The 15,373-nt window shown below is 40.7% G+C and overlaps 1 protein-coding gene across 8 annotated transcripts in view; it reads right to left on the bottom strand.

Moving 5' to 3' along the window:
- LOC147580219 (uncharacterized) overlaps positions 1-15,373 on the bottom strand; it is a 93,652-nt gene that overhangs the window by 65,761 nt on the left and 12,518 nt on the right. For 2 of the 8 annotated variants that reach the window (XR_015252639.1, XR_015252638.1), the window contains exon 4: positions 13,284-13,950. The exons of 5 other annotated variants lie outside the window; for them this stretch is intronic. Coding sequence is in view for 1 of the 3 variants with exons in the window: in XM_086710678.1 (XP_086566804.1) it covers positions 13,552-13,637 (86 nt within the window). In the remaining 2 variants the exon portion in view is untranslated. Of the gene's footprint in view, positions 1-13,283; positions 13,951-15,373 lie in introns of those variants that run through there. One more of the 8 variants, XM_086710678.1, reaches the window with a different exon arrangement.

A 15,373-nucleotide genomic window follows, 5' to 3' on the forward strand; every position in this document is an offset into this window, starting at 1 on the left:
GCAGCTCTCCCCAAAAATTGCTCTGTAGAGGGTTGTATTATTTGGAAAATTCCAACAAAGCACCAGAATGTCTGAGATAAGCGAGCTCTTTGTAAATTAAGGAGAAAAATAAAGGACATCAGCATAATCCTATCTCTAAACCAAATCTGGATAATGTAAAAGGACTTCCAAATAACACCATTTAACTCCTTCTTTGCCAGGAGTACAAAAATCTGCACTCTTTCTCAGCAAACCAAGTAGCAACCCCTCATGAACTTGCTATTTAAACTGCGGAAAGGAGAAGAAAAAAAAGTGGGAATAAAGAAGGTAACATGAGAAGATGGCAAGGAAATATCTACTCTTAAACACCTGGGGACCAAAAAGATTTGTAATGCCAAAATTTGCTTATGGAATGTCCTCAACCCGGGGCACCTGGGTGGCTCAGTAGGTTGAGCTCCTGACTCTCCTGGGTCATGATCTCATGGTTTGTGTGTTTGAGCCCTGAATTGGGCCCCGTGCTGACAGTGCAGAGCCTGATCCAGATTCTGTCTCCCTCTCTCTCTGCCCCTCCCTGGCTCTCTCTCTCTCTCAAAAATAAATAAGTAAACCTTAAAAAAAAATGTCCTCAACCCCACTAGGACCCAGGATCCATTGACCCTGACACCTTTCTTCATCACCCCTTACCTCCACTGTATCCTTACTTCCCTCCCTACCCAGGTTCCATTCACAGACCTTGTGTACATCCCCAATGTCTTTACCCCTCTCTCCTTTCATATATTTATCTGGCAAAACCCTAACTAATTATAATTAGTTCTACCGACTTCACACCTCAGAACATTGGGGTGAAACACATAACCATGGTGACTGGACTCTGTTGAAATTTGAAATCATAGGCATCCTGTAGCCGCCCCCCCCCCCATGCTTCTTGGCTATTCCGTTGCATTGCCCTCTCCCCTAGACAGCTAGTCTACACCTGCTCCCCCTTTTTACTCTGTGGGTCACCTTGCTCACTATTGCTTTCTATGAGTAATCAGAAGAAACTTCCATGTGCTCTCATCACCCAACTGCCCCACAACTCAGATTCATTAAACTGTTGGAAGATGGCACTCAGCAGTGTCTTCATGCCCCTGCCCTAGCTGTCATTTACTTAAAGGACAGAATATTTTCTGGACGTTAAAACAATCAGAGAGCATCAAGATAGCGCTGTCCTGGGAATGCTCCCTGACAGCAGTGTCCCTTTGTCTTGTGTTGCTGCATCTCTTCCATTTGAAGCTTCAGTTAGTGGATGCAAGCCTATCTAAACTGGGGACCAAACATTTGTCCCCTGCCTACATTTCTGGTGAACTACAAGCAGGTCACATGTCTCCCTGGGCCAGCTCTGGGAGCTTGTGAGGTATACAGTCTGCTTTTGCCCTCACTGCTGTGAATCCTGTCCAGCTGCCACCCAGAGCCCTGCCCAAGGTTTGCAGATACGTGTCCCAGGGATAGGGTTTGACCATACAGGCCAGCACCTGCACAGGGCTGCCCACCCAGTGCTGCTTTGCTTTCTGCCACCTCCCCTGATGTCTGCCAGAAGAAGAGGCCATAGTAGGACTTAGGAACTCAATATTGGGCATACTCATAATAGCTACCATTTAACAAGTATCTTATGTGCCAAAAGGCTTACACCCATTAGCTTGTTAATTCCCACAGCCACATTCCAAAGTAAGTTTCACTGTCCTCACTTTCTAGATGTGAACACCCTTGCCTCGACTTCAGGTTTGTGAAAAGCACCCTCTCTGGCAAGAATGCACATTTCCCCAGGCACCAGGAGCAACAGGGCTGCCCCAAGCCACTGAGATTTGTATGGAAAGAAAGGAGACATTGCCTCCACCTCGAAAGTGACAAAGCTGGCAGAGATAAGCACAGGCTTAGAAGCTAACAGTTGTGTTCTCATTAAGAATACATAGCTAAATTCTCCTCTGAGAACATTTGTGTTTGGATTTTCTCAAAGTGCTCTCCACCATCCATGATTTTTACTTTTTGTAAAGGGCGCAGTTAGGTCATCTCACCAGGACAAAAGTGACAATGAGTAGTCAAGTTTTACCACTTTCTAGACTGAAAAGCTCTCTAGCTTTGAAATAACAGCTTTTCTAGATTCTTCAGTTGTCTGCCAACCCTGCCCCCCATCTTTTTTTTTGTTGTTGTTTTATTTTTTGTTTAAAAAAATATTTTTTAATGTTTATTTTTGAGAGAGAGAGAGTATGTGTAAGGTGGGGGAAGGGCAGAGAGAGAGGGAGACAGGATCACAAGCCAGCGCTGCACTGACAGCATAGAACCCAATGCAGGGCTTGAACTCACAAACTGTGAGATCATAACCCAAGCTGAAGTTGGTTGCTTAACTGACTGAGACACCCAGGCACACCCCTGCCCCAATCTTTTAAAAATCTTGTAAGTTCTGGGCATACGTTGAAACAGCCACATTTAAAAGTTTAGAAAACTGAGATTTAGAGAGGCTTAATATCTTACTCAAAATCAGCCAGGACCTGGGCCCAGATCTTGAGATACAAATTCTACACATCCTCCATCATAGAACACTGTAAAATTAAGCTTCTGTAAACTCACAAAAACTTTGAGAGACATTCCTTAATAAGGCCCCAAGGTTGGACATGCTTGTATTTATTTTTTCTGTGGAAAAGAAACTAGCTCCATGCAACTATAGCTGGAAAAATAAATACGGATCTAGTTTGTTCCTATAATTCTGAATTCTAGATCTTAGAAGCTTAGAGTCATAAATTTTAGACATTATTTAGTCCAATTTCATCATCAATTTTAAGTATAAGGGAAAACTTGGAATAGCCTTATTTAAAACAAAAATGTGCCTTTAGATGTAATGCTATTTTTACATTCACGTTATTGACAAATGAACCTATTGGGACAAAAATAATATTAGAGTAAGATATATTTGAGGCTACAACTGGTCCTCTTTATGTTAAAATTATGGGTTTAAAATACATATTAGGGTGCAGGTGAGAACAGCACAGCTATTTTATGAAGACTATGAAAGTACAATGAAAGTTTTGGCTTTCATACAACATTTGAGTTTGTTTTGTAGATTCTTCCTCATAATTAGATTTAGAGTTTAGATGATCTCATGTGACTCTCTTAGAAAAACAGAAGTTTTAGCCAAGCACTGACATGCAAAATAAAAACAAAAATCTTTTCCCTTCAGGGTCTAGCCTAGCTATAGTTTTAGCTGGAAGTCAGGGAATGCATCTACACATGCACAGTAATTAAATCTAGCTTCTAACAAACTTGAAGTTAAATTTTAATGACCTTTTATAGCTGGCTAATAAATGGTATGTAAATGAGTCATGGATGGAGACTTTATATAAAATGTCACAAAACAGTACTGATTGATACACTGCAAAGAAAAGAGGCCTTGGAAATCTGTGTTCTGCCACCATAGATCCTTCGCCAAATCATTTAGCTTCTCTGAGCCTCAGTTTCCTCATTGGTACAATATGATGGTTGCATTCGGTCATTGTAACTAATGCACGTAGAGTTCTTAAGTCCCCAGAGCTCTTATCCATGCGTAGTCTGACTTAATTCTTACAATTCCATGAAAGAAAGAAGGTCAGGTACTGTTACCTACATTACACAAGCTCATGAAGGCTAAAATACATGACCAAAGTTACACAGTTTGTAAATGGTGGAGCTAGGATTCAGATGCAATTTAGACACAATTCTCCACAACAGGCATAGGTAGACACCATACCTATCACCTCTAAAAGTCCGATATAATAAAGTGGTGTTTAGTCATTACTCAATTATAACCAGACTTTTAAAGTGCCTTAAACACTATTCAACAGGTACAACACGTTCTCTAGCCTGCAGGACTGAATGATCTTATGATTCCTCTGTAGGAGGATCCAATTAAGTGCTAAGTTAATAGCCAACTTTATAGCCAAGCTAATAGAAAAGCCACATTACACTGGCTCTGTTTTGCCAGACCAGCCACTTTGAAGACTTCGAGCTGATTTATGTCCCATGATATTTGTTGGAATCTCAAGGCTACTGTAAAAAAAAAAAAAAAAAATTCTCCCATTGCTGTTACTAAAATGTGCTAAGTAAGTCACAATAGTAGCCAGAATATTTGTGAGTAAACAATGTAGAATATTCAACTAGTTTAAGAAATGATGCTAGCTATGTGTCTCCAAGCTCTTTCCTCAGATATTTGACCCCAGGCATTTGGTAAATCCTAAAAAGCCATTATTTCAGCAGGTGTTGGTTTCCACTTGAAGGCAAGCCAAATATTACATGTGCATGACATACATTTGTATTTTTCAAAGGGTTTTCACTTTGGCTATTTCATTTTATCCTTATACAATGCTAATGTGTAGGTTGAAGTTGTTCTCTATGATCTCCAAAACAGCTATTTATTTATTTAGTCTCTAGTTTTTTTTGTCTGTTTTTAACCCACTGGGGCATTACTAATGTTAACGCATACAATAATATAATAGAGCACTATGTTTCAAAAGTTGGAAATCAACCTAGGTTGATTACCTAGTCAGTAATCAACTTTGCAAATTTGAAAGGATAACAAAAAATTGATAGGGATTGGCAAAAATACCTTTGTAGCAGATATGCCCCAAACACTTAAGGATTCAGAAGGAGGCCAGAATAAATTAATACTATTTTTAAAACATAAAATAGGAAATAATTGAACACAACTTTACCAAAACCTATGGATGTTCAATGGAAGAGAAGAGAATGTGGAGTAAGGTTAACGGGTGTCATGATTTAATCAATGGTCCTTATAATAAACTTTAAAAGGTTATTTGAAAGTGTTGGCTTTCCTTTTTATAAAGAAGAAACATGCTAGTATGTACTTTGGAAAAAAATACCTGGAGACACGCACACCATGTTATTAGCAGCAATTATCAAGGAGAGACTATTTATTTGTATCGATTTTGATCTGATCAAAAGTTTCCAAATATTCTTGAAATATGTGCGAGAGTGTTCTCTTTAGTTAGACAGTAAGCTCAGTCTCCTTTATCTTTTTATTTTATTTTATTTTTTATTTTTTTTAACGTTTATTTATTTTTGAGACAGAGAGAGACAGAGCATGAATGGGGGAGGGTCAGAGAGAGGGAGACACTGAATCAGAAGAAGGCTCCAGGCTCTGAGCTGTCAGCACAGAGCCCGACGCGGGGCTCGAACTCACAGACTGTGAGATCATGACCTGAGCTGAAGTTGGACACTTAACCGACTGAGCCACCCAGGCGCCCCAAGCTCAGTCTCCTTTAAAAATTCCAGCTGGAGGGGTGCTTGGTGGGCTCAGTTGGTGGAGCATGTAACTCTTGATCTTGGGGTTGTGAGTTTGAGCCCCATGGTGGGTGTTGAGATCATTTAAAAATAAAATCTTAAAAAAAAAAATCATGGGGCGCCTGGGTGGCGCAGTCGGTTAAGCGTCCGACTTCAGCCAGGTCACGATCTCGCGGTCCGGGAGTTCGAGCCCCGCGTCAGGCCCTGGGCTGATGGCTCAGAGCCTGGAGCCTGTTTCCGATTCTGTGTCTCCCTCTCTCTCTGCCCCTCCCCCGTTCATGCTCTGTCTCTCTCTGTCCCAAAAATAAATAAACGTTGAAAAAAAAAAAAAAAATTAAAAAAAAAAATCAATGGAGCTATTGATCCATCTGCAAACTTACTATTGCTGGAGACATTTTAAGTCAGTGTGTTTCAACCATAGGCCCATCAAAATTCGACTTTGTGTCTTTCTCATAAATTCTAATTGATGAGGGAAAAGGAGGAGAGGAGAGAATGAGATCCAGAAGTCACAAGATGGAGGTTAAGGTATTATGGTCAGATTTTAATTTATCCAGGAACAAAGTGAGTAGCAGTGTAAGTCTAATGCCAGTCATCGTATATATCAGAATATTCAGGGCCTCCTAACCATTTTATATCTGGAAAGGCTCCAAGAAAAAAGCCTAATTCGGTTTACTGACGCTTTGGGACCATCCTGGCGCTGGGGCTGGAGTGTTTTTCTTCATCTGTTCCCTCTGGGTGCAGTTAAGGGGCCACCTAGTGACTGGGCTGGGAATTGTAGCTACCCTACAGTGCCCTCCCCCCACCTCGCTCCACCACAATGCACACACTCCAGGAAGCTTGTCAGTTCACATGTGGAATGAAAGAAATTAGGTTGGCAAACTTCTCTCTAATAGAAACCGCCTTAACAACCCACTTTGCAAGTCTGTCTCCTTGTCCAGAATCATCTTTCACAGAGCCTTAAATTCTCACATTACCTAACAGGATTACCGAGAGGATACACTGAAATTACATAAACTAAAACACAAAAATGCAGTTTTAAAAGTTACAGTTATTGTTTGTGTTAGCCAAACCTTGGGAATAGGTCACAGATGAGTTTTGTTAAGTGCCAGTCTGTTATAAAATCAGAGATGTTAAGGTAGGCAAAACTTGGGAAGTCCATAGTTTTAAAACCTTCATTCTAAGAAGGAAGAAACTAAGGTTTAGAGATGTAAAGAGGAGGGACTTCATGGGGCTGTTCTACTTCCATTCATTTGTTTATTAACAGATATTTTTCACTGAATTTCTTTTTTCCTTTTTTTTTAAATGTTTGTTTATTTTGAGAGAGAAAGAGAGAGCACAAGTGAGCAGAGGAAGGAAAGAGAGGAAGAGAGAGAATCCCAAGCAGGCTCCGTACGTCAGCGCCGAGCCTGATGTTGGGCTCAGTCTCACAAACCGTGAGATCATGACTTGAGCTGAAACCAGGAGTCAGACGCTTAATCCACTGAGTCACTGAGGCGCCCTGTTCACTTAATTTTTACTAAGAGCTAGGTGCTGGGGAAGCAAAGATGGATAAGGCACAAGGAGCACTCTGTCCAGAGGAGAGCCAGATTCAGAAGCAAGTAAAAATGAGTGTGGGAGTGAAGTGGTACAGCTGTACAAAGGACCTGCTTGTGTTAGACCCACCAGAGACACCGTGTACCCTATAAGACAACATGCTTTAAAAAGCACACAGAATAAACAAAATGTGGTATATCAATACAAAGGAATATTATTTAGTTTTAAAAAGGAAGGAAATTCTGACACATGCTACAATATGGATTAAACTTGAGGACATTATGCTAAATGAAATAAGCCAGTCACATAGGGTCAAATACTGTATGATTCCACGTATATGAGATCCCTAGTCAGATTCACAGAGACAGTAAGTAGAATGGTGGTTGCCAGGGGCTGAGGGAGGGGGAGAGGGGGAGTCATTGTTTAATGGGGATTGAGTTCCAATTCAGAAAGATGAGAAAGTTCTGGAGATGGATGGTGGTGATGGTTGCACAACATTGTGAATGTCCTTAATACTGCTGAACTGTACACTTAAAACTGATTAAGATGGTAAATTTTATGTTATATTATTTTTTACCACATTAAAACAATTACACAGAAAGCATCACCTCCCATAGTCAGAATAGCCGGTATCAAAAAGATAGAAGTGTTGGTGAGCTTGTGGAGAAAAGAGAACGCTTGTGCTCTATTGGTGGGAATGTAAATTGGTGCAGCCACTATGGGAAACAGTAGGGAGGTTCTTCAAAAAATTAAAAATAGAAATGCGAAATGAGTTGGTAATTCCACTGCTGAGTATTTACCCAAAGAAAATGAAAACACTAATTGGAAAAGATACGTGCGCCCCTACGTTTATTGCAGCATTATTTATAATAGTCAAGATATGGAAGCAACCTAAGTGTCCACTGATACCTGAATGGATAAAGGAGTTGTGGTATACATATACAATGAAATATTACTCAGCCACAAAAAAGAATGAAATCTTGCCATTTGCAACAATATGGATGCACCTACAGGGTATTATGCTAAATGAAATAAGTCAGACAGAGAAAGACAAATACCATACAATTTCACTTATATGTGGAATTAAAACAAGCAAAAAAATAAATAATAGAAGCAGACTCATAAATACAGAGACCAAACTGGTGGCTGCCAGAGTGGGGTGGAGGGATGGACAAAATAGGTGAGGAGGTTAAGAGGTACAAACTTCCATTTATAAAATAAATAAATCATGAGGATGAAAAGTACAGCATAGGGATAGTCAATAATATTGTACTAATTTTGTATTGTGACAGATAGTAACTACACTTATAGTGGTGAGCATTTGAGTAATGTATGGGGTTGTCAAATCACTAATGTTGTACACCCAAAACTAATATAACAGTGTAAAAAATAAAATAATAAAAAAGTTGCATCACACACAGAAAAGAACACAGAAAGCAATGAGAATGAAGCAACTATAGCTCCACACGATATGACAGGGAACGCATACAATGTTGAGCAAAGGAAGCCAGACACAAAAGGATGCAAACTGTCTGCTTTCTATATCATGTATGTGTTAAAATTCAGGGTAGTGGTCATCTCTGGGGGAGGCAGAGATGGGACAGCATGGGCTTCCAGGGATCTGGTAATGCTTCTGTTTCTCCATCCAGGAAGGAACGCTTACTTTGTAAAGATCAATTGCACTTTATACCTATAATTTGTGCAGTTTTCTGTATATATATTAAAACTCAGCTTATTGTTGTTGATTTATGGGACATAGACCAACTGAAGAGGAATCAGTAGGATAGTAAAGGGACTTCCTTCATAGGAGGAAAGGTTGACTATTTTCAGGATGGTCAGAGTAGTTTAGAATCTTCAAATATCTGAAAAAGTGGCATGTGGAAGAAGAAGCCAGTTTCACTTATTATACCCAGAGGGGTAGAACTTGGGGATGATGGGTGGGAGGTAGAGGAAGACAGAATTTAGCTCATTATAAAGGATGCTTCAATTGCAGGGTTAGAATGGGATCTCTCAGGAGATCATACAGTCAGATGGAATGAGCACTGACTTCCGAGCCAACAGGAAAGTGGCTTTGTCACTTTCTTGGAACTATCTATGTCACTCTATTGAGTCTCAGTTCCACAACTGTAAACTGGGGCTAGTGCTAAGTAGCTTGCTGGGTTAGTTATAGGGCTTGTGACAATGTATACAACATGCCTCAAATAGGCCTTGGCCCATAAGAGGCACTCTATAAGTGGTAGAAACTATTTTCAGTAGAAAATTAAATAGGTAGATAATACCTTGGTAATGTGTTAGAATGTGTATTGAAGTATTGGTCTCTTTCAACCCCAAGAATCTATGGCTCTTTGTATCTTTCTTTGTAATTTTCTCAAGGTCACACAACTATTGTTGCAAGGCCTTCTGTCCCTGAGGTGGTTTTCTCTAGTGGGCTGCCTTGGGCAGGAGAGTTACTAGCAGTAAGCCATTACCCACCAGAGGTAAATAGATATTTACATCAGCAATAGGCCCTGAGGTACAGGACCCTGTTCCTTTAAATTCTCAGTGTGCTCTGGGAAAGTTCAAAGAGGGGAAAACCTGGGAAGGTTGTTCAAGTGGTGGGCTATAAATGGGACAGTTTACAGCTTGAAGATACCATAGTTCTCATGGTATCATATTAAGCATATGACTTTGGCTCAGGTCATGATCTCATGGTTCTTAAGTTCAAGCCCTGCATTGGGCTCTGTGCTGACAGCTTAGAGCCTGGAGCCTGCTTCAGATTCTGTGTCTTCCTCTTTCTTTGCCCTTTCCCTGCTCACTCTCAAAAATACATAAAAACATTAAAAAAATTTTTTTAAGTGGATTAAAGAAAAAAATGAAGACAAAATTAGCTTGTCTCATCATTTTTCAGGGTCCAGTTCTTATTGGTGGTTAAATTAATAAATCATAAGGCATAAAAAAGAGATGCCATTTTGAAAAACAGTTTCTTCATTTGTAGTCAAAAGCAGTATACTCAGTCCACAAAGACAAGAAGAACCTGGGTTAGTTAGCACTTTGGGCTGAGTTTTCCCACAGCCTCTTTCTTCCCCTGACTGTGGGCTTCTTCCAGAAGGAAATGACTTGCTGGGAGTGGGACTTCTTAGATTTACTCTAGGCTCCCCACTGATCTCTGTTGACTATCACTGCCTCAGATTTACACCCTGGAAACAAGGAGAGTCCCTGCGACAAGAGACCTGAGGAAACAAACACCTAGAAAAAGTCTCCTTTTGTCTTAGGCATTACACACTCTAGACTGACCCTTTGAACTTGCTTATTTTCTATAGCTGCTCGAATATTATATCTTGGCGCATTCAACTTCGTGTGAAATGAAAAATAATAGGAATTTAGCTCACTATAGCTTTGGCCTTAGCCAAAGGAAAGAAATACCAGCAGCTTCCTTTTGCAAGTAGCGACTTATTTTAGCATTTGCCCTCTCCAGACTAAAGCCCTTGGTAGAAACCAACATTACAGCCCAAGCCCACACAAAAACCTCAGATTTTAGTCATAAGTCTCACAAGGATGTTGCATCAGTTCTTAGTTTACCAAACGGAAACAATGGCATGCTCAAAATGAGTAACTTGACAGGAGTATAAGGAAAGGACTACTTACGAAGGTAAACAGGGTATGGGGGCGGGTGGGGAGAAGCAAAAGGGATTTGGATAGTATCCCAAGGTTAGCAGCTGCATGCAAAGGAAAGGGAGTACAGTAGTTACAGAGATGGTTCTGTATGCATTGGAATCTCCTGCAGGGCTTGTGAAAACATAGATTGCTGGGCCTTCCCTGGGAGTTTCCGCTTTGGTAGGTTTGGGGTAGGACTAGAGTATTTGTATTTTTCACACATTCCCTGGTGCTGCTGGTCTGGGGGAAAACCTCTGAAAAGGCAGTTTGGCTTGAGCTGTGCCCTCCAACCTGAAGAGACCCAGCAGAGAAGACACCAGGGAATCTAATCCAGGCAGCCTCATGCCCTCCTGCCCTCTCTCTGTAGCTCCCCCTCCATGAAACTCAGCCAGCAGCCAGCAGGCGAGGGAGCCCAATGATGCTCAGAAAGTTCAACCTCCAGAATGTGGATCAGATTGGAGAGTGGATCTGGAGGAGTAAACAGAAAATATCCAGCTCTTCCACCCCAAAATATCTTCCAAGTACCTTCTCCTCACCATTTTTTTTCACACTATCTTATATTACTATTTTACTTTCCAGTGTACATGTAACATTCATATGCATGATGTAATGTGATTCTCACAGCAACCCTACAGGATAGGCGGGGATGATATTTATGCTCATTTACAAGTAAGGCAACAAATGAGGCTCAAAATTGATAAAGCCTGCACATTTGGTAAGAGCTGGGATTTCATCCCAAGTTTGCTAGGTCCTAATGTGGGGTTCTTGGCACCACTTCACACTTTAGACACGAGCGAATCCGGCAGTGATGCTGGTCTCCCAACAACAGGCTCTTGGGAAGTTATGTGTTCATCCCTCACTGCCCCATATGCAAGGCCCTCAAGCTACACTCTTTTCTGGGAGAGGTGGCCTCCCTTTTTGACTGGGGAGTTCACCCCTTTCATCAGGGCCTATGGTGAATTTAGAAATGCCAGAGTCATTTCTTTGCGTTATTCACTGTTTTTCAAATTTTTCAGTGGCAGGGCGACTCAAAGTCTTGATTTGGAGGTTCTCGCCCCCTCTGGGTTCAGAACCTTTTGAGAAACAGACACATGAATCAGACATATTGAGAGAAAAGAGTTAGCTTTGATGGTGGTGAGGCCAAAGTGGAGGAGTCACATGTCAGGGTGTACGACCGCACTTCCCAATACTCTACTCTAGACCTTCTGGTGAGGCAGGGGTGGGTGCACTGAGCATGCTCAGTTCCTTCCCCAGGGCCCCAGTCAGGTAAGTCACTCCCTCTTTGGGGAGAACCAGGAGGGGACAAGCAGAAAGGCAAATGGTCTCTGCAATTTTGAAGAAGTGGAAGTTTCTATTTTATGGACCTGGGAGAGGGAGAAAATGGCTTCCCCTGGTAATAATGTCCTTTGAGGGCATCTTGCTCTTAGCACTATGGAAGAAGAATTGATGTAATTAATTCTGTCATATGATCTAGGTTTGTAATTTTAAAGATTTGACCTTCATTAGTAGATTAGTATGGCCTCAGGCCTCAATATACTCTCATTTCTTTGATATGCTACTTTGTTTCCTTTAACTAGATTCATTTCTGATCCCTTGATCATTTTTGACAATGCTCTGGACCAAGGCTCACTTGAATTTGAGAAAGTTCCCATGGTTTCCTTTTGAGAAGATCCCTGCTTATCGAATCTAGAGCCTATCTCTCTTTCTTGTCCAGGATCGGGTAGACTATTGGGAAAAGTCTTTATGAAGATTTCCTGGGAACTGGAGTTTTAAAATAAGTGTCTGTGGGAAAATACTCTCTAACTACAGAAGGGGCTCTGTTTTTGCCTCTACTTACTTCTCAAGTTCTTTGGGGAAAAGAAAGTATCATAGGTCAAATCTTTTTACAAGTAAGCTCCACTGGACTGTCCAAATACACGGTATGGATTAGAATTTTGTTTCATTGACTACGATTTGAAATAGGTTAGATATAAGCTGCGCTGTGGAGGACTCTTTTAGAGATTTTCATTGCAAAGGTACTTGTAGAGGAGTTTACCTGTAAACAACAGATCTCTTCCAGCTAAGTTTTTACCAGGCTGATTCAGACTGGGGAGCAGGAGTGGGAAAATACTGTGGACACAGTCTGCTGGCTAGCAGTCAAGGCAGAGGAAAGAAAACACAGGCAAAGGTCTGTGTGAAATGTGAATCTGAGTCACGGAGGGAGAGGAAGAAAATAGCATGTGTCATTCTGAAAAAGCTCCTCTTAGGGCAGTTTCTTTTGGCTGTAACTGCTGCCTCTCCCCTGGAGAGAGTCACAGGGCCTCTCTTGGCTCTTCCTGCCACATTTTCAGACTTAAAAGGAAGCCACCTTCAGGCAAATTCCCTCTTCCTCCCAAGAAAGAAAATAAAAGGAAATTGAGAGTCCTGCTCTCTGAAGAACCTGGGTCCGGTTTTGAAATGAACTCAGGAAAGTGCCCTGCCTTCAGGGGTTGGGAGTATCTGCAGTCACAACTGGGGCTTGCTCCTCTGGTGCCCTCTTGGGTATGAGTGTGGAACTGTTTTCTTTAAAGTGGCCTAAATCCCCACCATTGCAGTCCCCAGAACTCTACCCAGCATGTCTCCTTTTCTAGGCCTTGCCTCTCAGCCTGGAGAGTTTCCTGAACAACTTCTGCTCACTCCTAAGCCTTCTCTCTTGAAATTTTTCTCTGGTAACCCTCTATAGACCCTCATCAATGTATTAAATTTTCTAAACAAATTCTTTCTCTTTCTACTTTTGCATGCATCTCTGGTCACTAAGTCCCAGAAAGATCCTGTAGAAACTGTCAATCAATAACAGACAAGCATTTCTAAACTTCACTTAACAATTTTATAGTTTTATTGAAATATAATTTACATATCATATTCACCCATTGTAAGTGTACAGCCAATGATTTTTATTAAATTTACAGTGCTATGCAATCACTGTTACAGTTTAGGTTTAGAACACTTCCAAAACCCCATGAAGTTCCCTCACAAGTATTTGCAGCCAATCCTCAATTTCACCTCCAATTTCGGGCGGCTACTGATCTGATTTCTGTCTGAAGATTTTCCTTTTCTGGTCATAGCATATAAATGTACACTTTATAACAAGCTTCTTTCAGTTGGCATAATGTTATCAAGGTTCATCCATGTTGTAGCATGTATCAGTGCTTCATTCCATTTTATAGCTGAAAAATAGTCCATTATACGGACATACTCGTTTTGTTTATCCATTCATCAGTTGATGGACATCTGCGTTGTTTCCAGCTTTTGGTTATTATGAATAAACAAACTGCTATGGGGGCATGTAGGTGGCTCAGTTGGTTAAGGGTCCAACTTCAGGTCAGGTCATGATCTACAGTTCGTGAGTTCAAGCTCCGCATCGGGCTCTGTGCTGACAGCTCAAACCCTGGAGCCTGCTTTGGATTCGGTGTCTCCCTTTCTCTCTGTCCCTCCCCTGCTCATGCTCTGTCTCTCTCTGTCTCTCAAAAATGAAAAGACCTTAAAAAAACAAACAAAAAACCAAACTGCTGTGAACATTTATGTACAAGTCTTTGTGTGAACATATAGTTTCATTTCTCTTGGGTAAATACCTAGTAGAGTTTCTATGTCATATGGCAAATTTGTTTACCTTTTTAAAAAACTACCAAGTTGTTTTCTAATGTGGCTTTTCCATTTTACATTCCCACCAGCAATATATAAAGAGTTTCCCACATCTTCTTCAACACTTGGTATTGTCTATACTTTGATTATGGCCCTAGTGGGTGTGTAATGATATCTTCTTGTGGTTTTAATTTGAATTCTCCTAGTCACTAATAATGTTGAGTGTTTTTTCAAGTACTTGTTACCCGTTCATGTATTCTCTTTGGTGAAATGTGCATTTCCTCATTTTTAAATTGGATTGTTAGTCTTCTGATTACTAAGTTATAAGAGTTCTCTGTGTATTTTGGATACAACTCCTCTACCAGATATATAGCTTATAAATATTTTCTTTCAGTCTATGTCTTATCTTTTGAACTTATTAAGAGTTTTCTTTGAAGCCCAAAAGTTGTCACTTTGATGAAGTCCAGTTTATCAATTTTTTGTGGATTGCACTTTTGAGATCATATTTAAGAACTCTGTCTAGCCTAAGGTCATGAAGAATTTATCCTATATTTTATTCTAGAACTTTTAGTTTTACATTTACATTTAGAAGGCAGCTATGCTCACCACTATACCACCAAGGCTACATTACATTTACATTTAGGTCTAAGAGTCCTTTTGAGTTAATTTTTGGGGGGTGGTGTGATGTAAGAGTCTAAGTTAACTTTTTTTCCATATGGATATCAAACTGTACCAGCATCATTTGTTGAAAAGATTGTCCTTTCTCCATTGAACTATCTTGGATACTTCACTGAAAATCAATTGACCATAGGGGTACTTGGGTGGCTCAGTCAGTTAAACGCCAACTCTTAGTTTCAGCTCAGGTCATGATTTCACAGTTTGTGGGATCGAGCCCCAGGTTGGGCTCTGAGTTGATAGCAAGGAGCCTGCTTGGGATTCTCTCTTTCCTTCTCTCTCTGACCCTCCCCTGCTTGTGTGCTCTCTCTCTCTCTCTCAAAATAAATAAACATTAAAAAAAGAAAGAAAGAAAATCAGGTGCCAGGGTGGCTTAGTCCATTAAGTGTCTGACTTTGGCTCAGGTCATAATCTCTTGGTTCAGATCCTGAGTTCGAGTCCCATGTCGGGCTCTGTGTTGACAGCTCAGAGCCTGGAGCCTGCTTCGGATTCTGTGTCTCCCTTTCTCTCTGTCCCTTCCCTGCTCATTCTGTCTCTGTCTCTAATGTCTTTAATGTCTCTGTCTCTAATGTCTTTAATGTTAATAAATAAACATTAAAAAATTTACATTTGGTTCTCTTTTTAAAAACAGATTATGTCTTTTTAT

Source organism: Puma concolor, chromosome B3, assembly GCF_028749965.1.
Source record: "Puma concolor isolate L17-30 chromosome B3, mPumCon1.1.hap2, whole genome shotgun sequence".
Classification (NCBI taxonomy): domain Eukaryota; kingdom Metazoa; phylum Chordata; class Mammalia; order Carnivora; family Felidae; genus Puma; species Puma concolor.